This window comes from Montipora capricornis, chromosome 7 (genome assembly GCF_036669925.1).
Source record: "Montipora capricornis isolate CH-2021 chromosome 7, ASM3666992v2, whole genome shotgun sequence".
Classification (NCBI taxonomy): Eukaryota; Metazoa; Cnidaria; class Anthozoa; order Scleractinia; family Acroporidae; genus Montipora; species Montipora capricornis.
Genome location: NC_090889.1, coordinates 25,046,773 through 25,061,772, shown reverse-complemented (window position 1 = coordinate 25,061,772; position 15,000 = coordinate 25,046,773). Strand labels below are relative to the sequence as shown.

At 41.5% G+C, this 15,000-nt stretch overlaps 2 protein-coding genes and 1 long non-coding RNA gene across 3 annotated transcripts in view; 2 read left to right on the top strand and 1 right to left on the bottom strand.

The window, feature by feature from the left end:
• The window catches only part of LOC138056558 (MAM and LDL-receptor class A domain-containing protein 1-like), a 36,259-nt gene extending 21,381 nt beyond the window's left edge, over nt 1–14,878 (bottom strand). Inside the window, exons 1-6 of the mRNA XM_068902372.1 lie at nt 14,750–14,878; nt 9,876–9,902; nt 8,459–8,590; nt 7,876–8,129; nt 4,200–4,284; nt 1,395–1,526 (exon numbers count right to left, since the gene is read on the bottom strand). Of these exons, the coding sequence (XP_068758473.1) occupies nt 1,395–1,526; nt 4,200–4,284; nt 7,876–8,129; nt 8,459–8,590; nt 9,876–9,902; nt 14,750–14,798 (679 nt within the window). The 5' untranslated portion in view covers nt 14,799–14,878. The remainder of the gene's footprint in view (nt 1–1,394; nt 1,527–4,199; nt 4,285–7,875; nt 8,130–8,458; nt 8,591–9,875; nt 9,903–14,749) is intronic.
• Nucleotides 1–15,000, top strand: part of LOC138056622 (small ribosomal subunit protein mS25-like) — a 194,238-nt gene that overhangs the window by 169,811 nt on the left and 9,427 nt on the right. The window lies entirely within an intron of this gene.
• Nucleotides 9,025–13,451, top strand: LOC138056564 (uncharacterized). Its single transcript, XR_011133483.1, has 3 exons — nt 9,025–9,291; nt 9,846–9,941; nt 11,412–13,451. It is a non-coding gene; the product is annotated as an uncharacterized lncRNA (long non-coding RNA).

Genomic DNA, 15,000 nt, shown 5'->3' with positions numbered 1-15,000 from the left:
TTGCCCAGCCCTTCCTGTTCGTGTCAAAGTTTCCTGTATTATTATTCTACCAGCTTTGCTTTCTCCTCAATATCCAGCCTTTGAAAATGAGTTTTCCAATGAAACTTTCGGCTGTTTTGCAATGGTTTTTAGCAATGAGCGATAATTTTTTTTTCCCAACAGTTTCTTGCTCTCGCTTCCTTACTTTCTTCCTTTCGAACTTCTCCAACTGAATTCTCAGGCTTGAAAACTCAAGGTAACGTTATCTAATTATTTACATATTTTCCTATATATAGGAAATTAACATAGCAATACACAGGTACAATTAAGACAAATTCCTCTACTGAATACAGTCAAGGGTAAGGCACTGTTTACAAGAAAATAGGGTAACACTACTGCTAGGGTTACCCTAGCGCCAGGGTAACCCTAGCTGCCTTGTAAACACGTCCGCACTCGCTGAAAAAAGGAAGAAATGTATGAGTGCTAGGGTAACCCTAGCACTAGGGTTACCCTACCTGCTTGTAAACAGGGCCTAAAGCAATAGTTAGCTAAATTGCTAAACCATTGAAATCGATAACACAATGGATTTACTCTTAATTCAAAATTACTTACGGACTAGCGTTAATTGCTTTGCTCCTAACAAGTTTAACAATGTTTCATCGTTAGATTGCATACAAAGAAAGGCAAAATCGGACAAGTGCTAAGAAGAACTAACTAGAATTTTATGAAAGTCGTTAATACAAATCCTCCACGATTATATTTACCTTTGTCAAGTTTCAGCTTCTAAGTTGCAATATTTCTCACATAACACCTTAACGAATGACGTATACTCAAAACAGGCCTATCAGAACTGTAAGGAAGGGTTACGTTTTTGCAAACGTTGACCTTGAAGCACTTATATTTCAACACACTTAACTGATTAGAGTGTAATGTGAAGTGCTAGTTTTCTACCCCATATGAACACGTGAGCGTTAGCCCTACTAATGGAAATGGGCCCAAAACAGGGTGGGAATTGAGCCCTGGTCAGAGTTTTTCTCTGTCCTTGTGTGGGCCCATTTCCATTAGTAGGGCTAACGCTCACTTGGTTCATATGGGGTAGAAAACTAGCACTTCACATAACACTCTAATCAGTTAAGTCTATCAAAAGTGTGTTCAGCCACCTTAATTCCTTCCTTCATTCAGTCAGTGAGTCGGTCGGTCAGTGAGTCAGTCCTTTCTATCAACTAGCCTTTAGATTTATAAGGTAGAGATAAATGAGCTAGATTTATATATGTATTGGTCAAATTGGCTAAAATAGAACGATTAGGTCCATGTCATATTAAACAGGTGAACAGGCGGTCAGTTGAACCTTGTGAATTATCTGCATTGTACTTTGATCGATTTCAAACTAATATACACCAGTAATATTTAGTTACCATTTCCAGACACATCCTGACTTGGTCCAGTGCTTAACGATGTTGTTGATCCAGATTTCTGAGTCCAGTCAAACTTATCGTTACTCGACTGTGTAAAACCACAGAGATCTTGATCAAAAAGGCAAGTGAAAGCTGTTGAAAGAAGAGATTCCGTTCCCTTACTTTACTCTGCAAGACTAAGCTATAAAAATTCATTGAAAACAAGTATTCACAATATAAGGCTGCGTAGAGAGCTGGTCATAGCCTTTTTAAAAAGAAACTGTCCAGCAGTGGCCATCTTTTAGTTCGACTTTTATATCTTTTAACTTAAAGGGATTTGATCACAGCTTTATCAAGTTTCCCTGCTGCATGGTGTCAAAGAAATGGGAGGTGCTGGGGACGGTGGAGTTGATTCTCCTGGAAAGAGAAGATCCAGAAGTTGAGGTAATGACTGAGAGTCATTATTGCGTGACCCACAAACCGAAGCTTGACTAAGATTTTAAATAAGAAGCAAGTAGGAAACGCCCTTCCCCTTCCTCCGTCGTTTGATTGTACCAGATCCATTGCGAGGAGTTTCTACATTTTCTTGTCGAGTTTAGGGTGACAACCAGATCAAGTGCATCCGCACCTCAACTGAGAGGTTCTCAGTTGAGCGTCGTAAAATAGCAACGATGTTAATGACACTCTTCAATGATAACAGCCCAAAACAACAGACCTAAAATCACAACAAACCAGGCCGGGCTCGAAGTGAGTACAGGATAAGGTCAAGCATGGAAACCATCTCGGCTCGCCAGCAACTCACCAATTTTTGGCGTAACTTCTAAATTGGTCCAGTGAAAAATCGACAGAATTTTTTACAGCAATCAATATGACAGGGAAGAAAAAGCCAAAACAAAACCAAAGGAAATGAATTATTATCAAGATTCAGATGCAAGTGCCCCATGAAATTAAAGGACCCTTATTATTCAGAATGTAAGGCTTCATTTATCTTGAGCTGGAAAGTAGGGCCTGGCTTGATGCTCAGAATTCCGTTGATGTTTTTTGATCTGTGAGTTATTATCAGTGATAACCACAGGCCTTGTTTAGAAATCTACGAACTACTCGCAAATACTACGCTTTTTTATTTAATATCCAGTGTTTTTCACTAAGACCGTGACAACTTTGAGGAATCTCGAGAATTTCGTCTAGAGTGGGCGCCCTGGAATAAAGCGTTTCCGACAAAATTCCTTTAAGGGCCGATTTACACGGTACGAGTTTCGTCGCATGCGACAACGGCTTACGACAGGCCCACGACATGATTTACGATTGGCGTGCACGTCAGAAAAAATGTGGTAGCATTTTTAGGGCCGATTTACACGGTACGATTTTTGTCGCATGCGAAAAGCTCACGACAGGCCTACGACATGACTTACGATTGTCGCAGCGTTTTAAAACATGTTTTAAAAGGCTAGGACATTTTTTCTGACGTACACAACGATCGTAAATCATGTCGTGGCCTGTCGTTAGCCGTACGATTTTTGTCGCATGCGACAACAGCTTACGACAGGCCCACGACACGATTTACGATTGTTGTGTTCGTCAGAAAAATGTCGTAGCATTTTAAAACATGTTTTTAAATTCTGCGGTAATCGTAAGTCATGTCGTAGGCCTGTCGTGAGCTGGTAGCATGCGACAAAAATCGCACCGTGTAAATCGGCCCTAAGTCATCAGTTTCGTAAGGGCCGATTTACACGGTACGACTTTGTCGCATGCGACAACGGCTTACGACAGGCCCACGACATGATTTACGATTGTTGTGTACGTCAGAAAAAATGTCGTAGCATTTTAAAACATGTTTTAAAACGCTGCGGCAATCGTAAGTCATGTCGTAGGCCTGTCGTGAGCTTGTGGCATGCTACAAAATCGTATCGTGTAAATCGGCCCTAAGCCTGTCGTGAGCTTGTCACATGCGACAAAAATCGTACCGTGTAAATCGACCCTAACGGTCTTTCTTTTTTGGTGGGGGGGGGGGGGGGGCGCAGGTTATCTGTACTCCTCTCCTCCTAACCTGCATCTCTCGTTCAACGGTAAATGGCTTTATGCTATAAGGCGTACATTCCTCGGTCGGATGTTTTGTTTACCTGATTAAGGGATAACAGGCTAGATGATTATACACTGGTTTCTACTTTCATATGGAAGGGTAAAAGAAAGTCTTCTCTTTCCAAATGGTAAAACGCGATTTCGCAGACTTACATCATTCATCTATGTACTACAGTCGATTCTACAGCCATAGAGCTTTTGCGGATTTTTTTCATTCAGATTTCTCTTTTGATCTGAATGGGTTGCTTTTCAAAGTCTTTCATAGTCTATATCAGTTTAAGTCAACGCCTACAGGATGTGTCGTTTACAATGGCTTTCTTTCTGTCTGAAGTGAGACTGTCTTGTCGATTGAAAAGTAAAGAGACAAATTGTTTGAAAATGGTTGGCTTAAAGTCCCTGTTATTGGATGGAAAAGGAAAGAAATCGGAAAAGTTTTAGGCCTTTGTACATTTCTAAATAAAATTTGAAAGCAAGAGTTCAACGTCATTAGCGGAAAACGGCATATATTAGACTTATTAAAAGGGCGTATAGTAGGGACTCCAACCATAAGACAACGGGTTTTGTCCAAGAAAGGGTTTTCTCGAAATACCGTTGAGAGTTAGTTTAAATTACCAGGTCAATAATCTTCACTATGATTTTGCCATTAATAAAAAAATGCTGAGCAATCAAAGAAAAGAAAACTGCCATGTTATTTATTCCCTCTTTACTTTTGTGCCGTTCTACACAAAGTTCGTTGCTGTAACTCACCGCCTTCTCCACACTCCCTTAGTTCCACGTTGTCTATGGCTGCATCGCCTCGATAACTGCTTCCACGAATTCCCTCGAATACGAGCTGGGGAAGAAGCCAAACACTTTAGAAAAGTATAAGATCAGATTTTGTTCGAATAGATGCAATTGCATGGAAACGTTTGCTGCGGATGATAATCAAGCTTTAATTAATTTGTTATTACGAGGATTTACAGGAGTACGCTACCTTTACGCTATTGTGCAGCCGACTGGAAGGAAACAATGTGTACTGAGTGAAAATTCCTGTCTAAGGAATCTACAGTAAAGTTCGTATTCCAACAGACCCTGTAAACTTCAGACTGAACGTCTGCATAAATGCTCGCATCGGTAACACTAAACCTAACTACGCACCGGCGTCCACAGGCTCAATGTCAGTGAATAGTCTTTCGGGAAAAGTTCAAGTTCAAGTTCAAGTTTATTATTTCAAATTACTATAGCTATTACAAAAAAATCACTCTACCCGCAAATAGCACTGACTGGGGTTACGTTTTTGGAAACGATCTGGCTGGTTGCGGTGGCGCAAGTAGCCTTTGCCGAAGATTGGTGTCTCCGTTATTCCAGGAAAACCTTGGTAAGGTTTGCTTAATTTAGAAGACCAAAAGAAGGCTTCCGCGCCCAGTTCAGCCTAAGGAGCCGCTGTCGGTTAGCTCTGTACAAGCGATTGCCGCGCATTTTGCCTATAGCTTTTCGCTTTCCGATCTTCGTTTTTTGTTTTTTCTTTCAGTTGGTTTTGCTGGCTTTTTTCGCATTGACGAGATTAGCAATTGTGCACTTCCTGATGTCTCTATATTCAGTGATATACCGTAAAATTCCGAAAATAAGCCCAGGGGCTTATATTTTTCAAGGGCCTTTTTGGAGGGGCTTATTTTTGGAGGGGCTTATATTCCGATAGGCTTATCTACGGAGGGAAACTTGCGTTTCTGAATCGATTGGGTTAGCCTTATAGTTGGAAGTAAATTTACGGTTTTTGCTTTGTTTTACTTTGTATTTGAGGGCAATATTCCAAGTACAAGCTCCCCGGGGGCTTACATTTGGAGGGGCGATTTAACGGAGGGTTTTTTGCGTTACCACTTTGGGGTCTTATATTTGTAGGGGCTTATACATGGAGGGGCTTATTTTCGGAATTTTACGGTATGTCAGTTTACGCGCCTCAGCGCAAAAGCAATCAGAATAGGGAAGGCCACACTGCTTTTCTCGCTAGGTTCGGCAAGGTTATTTGTCCTGTGGTTGTGACCGAGTGGTTGATTAAGCTTTTGCCGCAGTCTTCGAATTCCTCTGCGTTCCCATTAGTTCGTAGAATTGTAAACGCCAAGTCTAGGGAGCATTTTCATTCTAGTTTGAGCGTTTCTATTTCCACTTTAAAGGAGGAATTTAAGAAGCATATTAAGCCATTTGTTAGGGATGAAGTTCGTAAGTACGGCACGCACAGTATGAAGTCTTGTGCAGCGTCCAATCCTGCTTGTTGGTTTTGCTGGCTTTTTTCGCATTGACGAGATTAGGAATATCCATGCTGGTTGGAGGTGCCAATCCACTAAGAATAGGTATATTAAGCATGAGCGTTTAGCAGTATCTAAGGTACTTTCAAGTGTCATCATCAAGCAAGTAAAATGTTAGTTCTTCAGATGATTTGTATAAATCGTTGACGTACAAAAAAAATAGTTAAAGCCCCAGCACGGACCCTTGAGGGACGCCACAGGTAGTAGGTAGTTTAGTAGAAACCTATGAACCAATTTGAGTTGATTGAACACGATCAGTGAGACAAGAATAAAACGAATCAATGATAATACCTCTAATGCCATAGTGGTGTAATTTTTGTGGTAAAATGCAATGGTCAACAGTGTCGAAAGCTTTCTTTAAGTCAATGAATACACCACATGAGAGCATTCCTTTATCAAAATTAGATTGGATTTGATCTACTATATCAATTAGTGCATGTTCAGTTCAACGTTTTTCCGTAAAGCCATACTGTGAAAGAACTCCATTTGCCCGGGGGGGGGGGGGGGGTACTCCCTTATAAGGGCTTAATGGGGACGTGCCGCCAGCCAGGGTATGTTATTCGGGATTTTTGTCTTGAACAGGGTATCGAATTTATCATTTTTTGTCTTAATCAGGGTATCGATTTATCAATTTTTGTCTTAAACTGGGTTAAATGTCTTAAACAGGGTATCAAAAATCGGAATTCTGTCTTAAAATGGGTAGGAAAATCAGCGATATTTGTCTTAAACAGGGTCAGGGTATGAGGGGCCGCGTCGCACCTCCCCAACCAGAGATACATCGAGTACCGCCCCGGGTCCATTTGTCTCTACGATACATCGTTTTTTCGAACATTCTATTTAAAACAGAGACTAAGAGATAGGACGATAATTACTAGGGTCTGTTTCATCCTCTCCTTTATAAATTGGAACGACTTTGGCATGCCTCAATTTCGACGGGTAAAAACCAATTTCAATTGAGTTATTGTCAAGACTGCACAGAGGCCTTGAAATAATTTTGCAAGCGCATTTCAGAATGCGAGTAGGACAAGAATATAATCCGTAGACCTTGTTAAGTGGTGTAGAAAGGACTTCGGACTCACTTTCATTAGGAGTGACAGGTTTAAAGACAAAAGCCCCAGCGTTCCTTTGCTTTAGTAAGTAATTAGAAAAATGCTTTTGTGCCTGAGGAATTCTGGCAGCTAAATTAGGTCCAATGATGAAATGGTATATGAAATGAACTCATATATGAACTGCGGATATGAAATCAAGTGAAGCTATGATCTTCGCAGTTATCAACGCAATTTTTACAATTGCGTAGAGAAGCCTGAAAAATTCAGGACCCGGTTCCTCGATAGCCGATTAACTTAATCCAGGATAAGCGTAAACTTTTGTTTCACGTTTTCAACTTTTTGGTGAAAGTTTCTTTTGCTTATTTTTGTTTTTCAAGATTGACGTCTTCTCATGTAAAGTTCTGCCGAAAATCTGCGTTGAACAGCATTTGGGAGTAGAGAAATAAACTGCTTGGTTAATTTTTAATCTTAGATTAGCGTTAATCGGCTTTTGAGGAACTGGGCCCAGGACTTTAACGGGGTTTGAACCCATGACCTCGCGATTCCGGTGCGACGCTCTAACCAACTGAGCTATGAAGCCACTGACGTTGGGAGCTGGTCATTTGTGCATGGGTTCTAATGGTCCCGTGAGGAATGAATCAATGATGGAATGGTATATGAAATGAATCATATATGAACTGCGGATATGAAATCAAGTGAAGCTATGATCTTCGCAGTTATGAACGCAATTTTTACAATTGCGTAGAGAAGCCTGAAAAATTCAGGACTTTAACGGGGTTTGAACCCGTGACCTCGCGATTCCGGTGCGATTCCGGTGCGATTCCGGTGTGAGGTCCAATGGATGAAAAGTAGCAGTTCAAAATATTGGGTATTTCATATTTCAGTAGCATTAAATCATAATCCTCCATTTCCAGGGCGTTTGAGAGCTGTTATTACGTTATCACCTTTCTTTTTCCGAGTTATTAGAAGATTAATCCCCTTCCATTTATTCTTGACATTGTTCATGTTTATTTCAAAATGGTTATGATAATAGAGTTTCTTACTGAGTCTAAGGAATGATCGTTCCCGCGCTATGACAGTACTTTTTCTTACCTTTGATTTGCCGGGATAAATAATTTTAAACGATGCCCTGTGCCACGTATTTCCTTGGTTGCCACTCTTGGTGAAAACTACGGTCTCTTGTCTCTCGTCTCCAACAAGAACGTTAAGTTTTCCCATTGAGCTTCCATACATGTGATAGTAAAAAGACAAGCACTTTGTGGTATTGAATGACAGACCACTCTTTTCGAGCTTTGCGTTTTCTCCTTCCTTTCTTGGACGGGAAGTTTCGATGTACATATAATTTCCTTCAAAAAGAAATGAAACCAGAAAATTATTATTTTGTGAAAGAAAATAAAGGAAAACTTGGTTCGGTGTAATGATTTAGATGTACGCGGGCTAGGAAGGTCCCGAAAATACCGAAGCTTTGGTTTCTCTCTCCAGTGATAAAGTTTACAAGGTCGTGTTCCACATATCTTGGAATTTATTATTAATGGATAATCAAGGTAGCTAGAATAGAACGATTAGGTCCATGACATATTAAACAGGTGAACAGGTGGTCAGTTGAACCTTGGGAATTATCTGCATTGTACTTTGGTCGATTTCAAACTAACATACACCAGTAATATTTAGTTACCATTTCCAGACACATCCTGACTTGGTCCAGTGCTAGACGATGATGTTGATCCAGAATTCCGAGTCCAGTCAAACTTATCGTTACTCGACTGTGTAAAACCACAGAGACCGGTATCAAAATCGCAACTGAAAACTATTGAAAGAAAACATTCTCAGTTCCTGACCATGCACAAGACAAAACCATACAATTGAAAATAAGCATTCTCAATATCACGCTGCGTAGGCAGGTGGTACTGGTGTTTTATTGCAACGTTTTGCTACATTTACACACGTATGTGTATATGTACAGTCCTATCTTAATCACCTTATCATCACCATCGTCATTATCTTCTTCCAAATCAACAAAATAGGCTGGCTGTCTTGGCAAGTATTGATGCGTCCATAAATAACATCGCCAACTATTCCGGTCACGACAATTCAGCGAGACTTACGTGAAATGACTTTTTCCGCTGTTCTTCTTGTTGTATCAGCGGGCTCATATCGCCCTGACGCGAGGTACGGAATATGTTTTTTATATTTACTAAAGTTTGGCCCATACCAAAACCGCTGAGAAAAATAACTTGCTTCGCAGAATAAAGTTCACAAAATTAGCTTTCAAACGATGGTTTTTGCGAGAAATTTGGACAAAAGACAGCCAAGATATCGTTATTCGAAAACAGGGGATTTCACAATTTTAACGTGGACTTTGGTTTATCGGTTTTTTGCGTTCTTTGGAAGGGAAAAAGGACGGATCAAACATTTCGCTGCTGACTTCATATTTTGGGTTAGGGTCAAGAATAGAGTCAACTATGGGTCCCCACTCCGGCAAGTGAAGAACCAAGCACAGGAACACTGGTATCTGTCTTTAATTCCAGGGATTTTCGTATATTTGCCAGCTTTTGTAAGGCTTAAAGGGGTCGCTCACCTCAAAACAAAGCATAGGAAAAATTAAGGGTTTTTTTTTGGCCTGAAGTTATATTTTTTACAGCAGAACACAGACAACAGTCGTTATAATGGCATCCCGTTCCGGCAAATGTTCCATCTACAATTTTTAGTGCACTTTTTCGAAATATTTAAAACCTCTCCATACATTTCTTTGTAAAATTTGACGCCATTTCGAGAGTTAGATTTCTAAGAAACCGCTTACGATACGCGGGCGCATGGCCGAAATAGTTGGCGATGAAATCTCCATCGCTTACTGATCACTTACTTCTAATAAAGTATACTGGATGCATAGTCTAAAAGGCAGCATTGTTTTTGGTAACTAAGAAACGGCGTTTACTTTCTAATATCTTTGTAAAATCAAAGCAAAAAACAAACAAAAACAATTACAAGAGAAGAGTGTCTGGAATATTTCAGTAAATATTTATCGTGTAGTATACTTTGGCGATATTTCTTTTATATATTAGTGAGTTACAGAGATGTGATCACAGTCTTACCAAGATTCCCTGCTGGTGATGATCCTCCTACAAACAACACATCCACAAGGATAATTGATGGCAAAGGTAAGGTAATAACAAGTTAGGGCATTGGGCCATAGTTAAGTGGGGGAGTAGTACTATCGGACTATATAGCCATGAGATGGTCCAGGGCCTGATAGAGTTGAAGCCGGGCGTGGACGTGACTTTTGATGCCAAGAAAATTGCCAATGAAAACAATATACCGTTGACTGAGTGAAACTTACCTCCATTAACCACTCGTGAGTCAGATAAAGTTTACTCTCATCCTATGACGTCACACGAATTACCTAAAATTGTTCAGTCATTTCCATCGACATTGTTTAACATCTATATCAATGACCTTCCTGGCATTCCAAGAGTATGCTCTGTGGAATCGTATGTGGACGATTCCAAACTTTATTTAACATTTCCATTAAAGGAGGCTAATACCGTTATGGCCCAGCTTTCAGAAGACCTAAAAAATATCGCTGCCTGGTGTTGTTCAAACAGTCTTTTAATAAATCCCCATAACACTAAGTTACTAGTATTTGGAACACGTCAGATGCTTGAGAAGGTGCCAAGTAATTTCAAAGCATCGCTTCTTGGTAAAAAAATTGTTGCCGGTGTCTACTGCTAAGGATTTGGGTGTTGTTATCGATTCAAGTTTAAGCTTTAATGAGCATGTAACACAGACAGTTTCTAAATGTATCGCAAGCCTTAGCCAAATCAATTGCATGACTCTGCATTAGACAGAAAGATTCTAACCACTATAATTAACGCTCTAGTATTAAGTAGACTCTTCTATTGCTCCTGTATATGGGGTAGTACATCTAAGAAGAACATTTATAAGCTACAGAAGGTCCAGAAATTTGGTGCACGCATTATCACATCATCAAGGAAGTACGATCATATAGACCTTATTTATAAATGGCGGTCACATTTATAATTCTTTTGTCCACGTGCAAATTAGCCTACCAAGCCTCATTTTAGAGCAAGAATTCTCTTCAATTCACTGTATGGTATCGAGGCTTGGTAGGCTAATTTGCACTTCGACAAAAGAATTATAAATTGGCCGCCATTTATGAATAAAGTCTATTCAACCAGTTTTTAAGGAGTTAGGCTTGTTTCCTGTCGAATCTATAGTCAAGCTTAAAGATGCCACGATGATGTTGAAGTGTACGAAAGGTTGAGCATCTAAATATCGTAGTGATAAATTCATCCGTTGATCAGGCGTTCACTCACGTAATACAAGGAAGAAATCTAAATTAAACATCCCTTTGTGCAAATCTGCAACTGGTCAGCGTAGCTTCGTCTATAGAGCTACTACAATTTGGAACCATTTACCTGATGACACGAGAAAAATTCAAGATTTGAATGTCTTTATAAGATAGTATAAGGAAACGCTTATAAATGTCTATATTATTATTATCGTTTATTATACTTTTTGCTTTGTGCATAGGAACTTTTTATATTTTGTAATTAAGTTCTGAAAAGCCATTGTCGTAGAATTTAATTTAATAAAGTTTATTATAACAGGTCGTGAAAGCCGCGACGAAGATGTTGAGGTTGGCCGTGGGCAGGACTTTCACGTCAGCGTCTCCAGCCATGCCAAGAACTGGGTGATGCAAGTCTTGCAGAGAAACCAGACATGCAGGGGAGGTCGCCGTCCTCGTTCTTGTTCGAAAGGTTAGCCAGCAGCGTGTGTAACCCCGCTGCGGCGCCTTGACATGCTCGTTGTGGTTTTCGTCGCTTCTCACGTCGTTCTTGACGTGCCTGAGCCGGGATCTGTTTCCCTTGTCGCGACTGTCCACGCACCAGTTACAGCATCGGCATGTTTGGATTCCGCAACGATGGGTTCGGATTTCCTTGGTACCCTGCAACAGAGGATTACGCTCCTTGCATTTACGTCGAGTGGCACAGACCAAATGTTGGTCGGAGCTCACGGATTTGCCGACGATGGTCTTGGTCTTGTCATAGTCATAGTCCCATTCCCCCAAGGCATCAAATCCCATATTCCAAACATTCTTGTGTCCCCAGGATAGATAAATACAGAATCGTTCCGTGGGATAAATGGAAACATCTCTCCTCCCTCCACAACGTAGTCTTTGTCCCGTCCGTGTAAATTTCCCGGCAGTGAGGACAGCTCCACTGCTCCCTATCAACCCACCAAGGAGAAGAGGCAGCCCACGTGGACGGGTTGATGACAACAACCGACTTCCGGCAAGAGGTCGGGGCGCAACGTACGGTCCAGCACACTCCCGGGCAACCCCGCCGCCACTTTCTTTTGGGTCGTACTCGGCGTCGTCCCCAAGTCGACAAACTCGGCAGCGTCGGACTGAGACTGTTCCGTCTGGTCCACTTGGCGTCCCTCGGGTCTCCTAATTCCTCGGTTGCACAAAACGGCAGCTAGACCTCCCACAAACACATAAGCAGCAGGTTAACACCAACAGTGTCCAAAGGAGTAAGACGACAATCAGCAGCATTTGATTTTGACGTCGTCTTGCGGGTCCATCCTTCTTATACCTAACCTCGCGGCCTGGTTTTCAAAATAAACCCTTCCAGGGACCCATACCTCCTATCCGGTCACATGACCATTTTTGGTGCGCCATAAAACAGCTGCGCCCTGTCCTCACACAAATCATATTCAGTCAAAACGGTGGTGGTGACACAAAGCCAAGCGAGAAGAGCTCTGTCAAAAGATCCGAGACGAAAGGACCTGCCCTACTTGCCTCGAGTTTTACTTGACGGAGCCATCCAAGCTCAGAACCCTGGTACATCTCGCCCTGTACCGACACATGCGGCAGCAGATCCAAGGCTTACCAAACCGCATCCCAATCGACTTATCCAGACGTTCTGCTGCCGCAAGTAGACGCCCGAGGCGGACCTATTGCAGTTCCTTCTGACACAATAGGGAGCATAAGCAGGTGCGTTGAGACGCGGACGGCAACCGGAATTGAGCTGTTTTCCCTTCTAACTTGTCTTCACACCACCACATTTACATTGCTAAATATCTTATCTCCATTAGAGAAGATTAGTATAAAAATCTGGGAGACACCACCCTCCTGGCACGCGAAATGTTCTCTTCCGGTTACCGTTCGCGTCTCAAAAACGTGCGTGCTTAAGCTCCTTACTATGGCAACGACGACGGGGACAGACAAAAATGGCGATGTCCCCACTACCGACAGCATCTCCTCAAAACGAGTCAACAGCACCGCCTACAACAGCAGCCACTGAGGCGGCAGGGGACCAACTAGCCTGGCTCCCGTACCTCATTCATTCGTCCAAGATTCCATCACTCGGGCACCGTCCATCTAGTCCTGACCTTCCACCCACTGGTCACCATCCTTCTGGCCACACGTAAAGTGCCGTTTACCAGGGCTTATTATTTAAATATGTGCACAGTCATTTTCCTTTTCCTCTTTTTGTAAATAGATCGTTTTTCCTTTTTTCATGTACATAGTTCATTTCCTCTTCCTGTTGATGTTCCTAGGGACGAGGCTCGGCACCAGGCCGCCTCTTACGTTCCCGCTTGTAAATGGTTTGTATGATTGTTTCATTAAACCGTTTTGAATTCGTAAACCAAAATCACCCAATTTTTTTGACTTGGTTTGTGTGCACGTGACAACGTGCAACGTCGACTTGGAGCCACGGCCGCGCAATTTTTCAATACACCAATCACAGACCATGCTTCGCAGAGGGTCTAACCTCGCTATATGATTCGATACTACTTGGGAGTGTGGTACATAAAGCCAAAGCGTGGCCAACAAACTCCCTCCACCCTTTGAGTCGTAGTGGTTTCTTTTCGCGAAGTTCGTATTTTAACAAATCTTCCTTGAAACGGCGACAAGGTCGTGTTACCTGGAAATCTTGTCTGCTTAACCTGAAATCCAGAAACTCTTATCCAAACCCTCCACCCTATCCCTACTCTGTATGTGGTATTTGCCCCCGCAGGGTTTTGGCCTCTGAGGAGGCAACCTAGAATTCCCCGCGTAATAAGGGTAAATGTATAAATTGGTAGATATTGTCGTGCAAGGTGGTATCAATATTTCTTTTTTTTCAAGATTGACCTCCTCTAATGTAAAATTTTGCCGAATATGAGCGTTGAAAAGCATTTCGGAGTAGAGAAATGAACTCCTTGGTTAATTTTTAATCTGGGATTAGCGTTAATTGGCTTTTGAACAACCGGGCCCAGGTGTTCTAGGTGTCACGAATTAGAAACTCGCAAGGAGAACTAAAGTGCTGTTCGGGTTAGCGATTGAAAAATCAAACATTGAGGCAGATCTGTTGCAATCGAGTTGCCTGGCTCAGATATGGATTTTGTCCGGACACAAATCAGAAACCAAAAGGGGGGACATGTTCAGTATCCCAAACTGCCTTTCATATTATCTTAGGCGGGGTAAATGTAGTGAAAACTATTACTAGTAATTGTGATGGTAGGGGTTTCCAAATGTTTGTTAGGCTTACTGTAGCTATACAAATAAATGCATGGCTGGAGAGTTTGTCTCTTCTCTGGAAAACTTTTCAAATCAGCTTGGTAAAACAGCAGCCGGTATGTAGTGACAAGAAGCCTGAACAACAAAACGATCATTCAGCCCTTGAAGCAAATTAAGACGGTGTCCTGCGTGAAATATCAGTCGCAGAATTAGATCAGCGTAACAAAGAAAAACTAACAATTGCTTTCCGTGTCCGCTTATTAAAAACTGCTCTAAATTGAAAGTAACACACTATATAGGAGCTGTAACTGTTGTCTAATGTTCCACCTGAATGCCATTTTGCAACAAATTGCAATGCCTCTAAGAAGTGTTGGAAGGGTTAACTGCTTTAGTATTAATAAGCGCATTAATAAGAAGATAAAATAACATGTTTTGTCTTACCTGTACTTACAGAACACCCAAGCAGTAGTAACACCAGTAAATGAACCATTTTGAAGACAATCAAATGATGACTGCAAAGTGATTGTTTAAACGAACTATTTATACGCTCGTAGATTGAAAATGTGTTCCCGTCCATTAAAACTCTTAATGTTACTCTTCGCGAAGAATAAAATGTGACGACCGTTTGATAAAGGTGCTGCAAATATTTTTTCTTAGAACTAATGGATATTAAGGGAGAAGAATCAAATGCG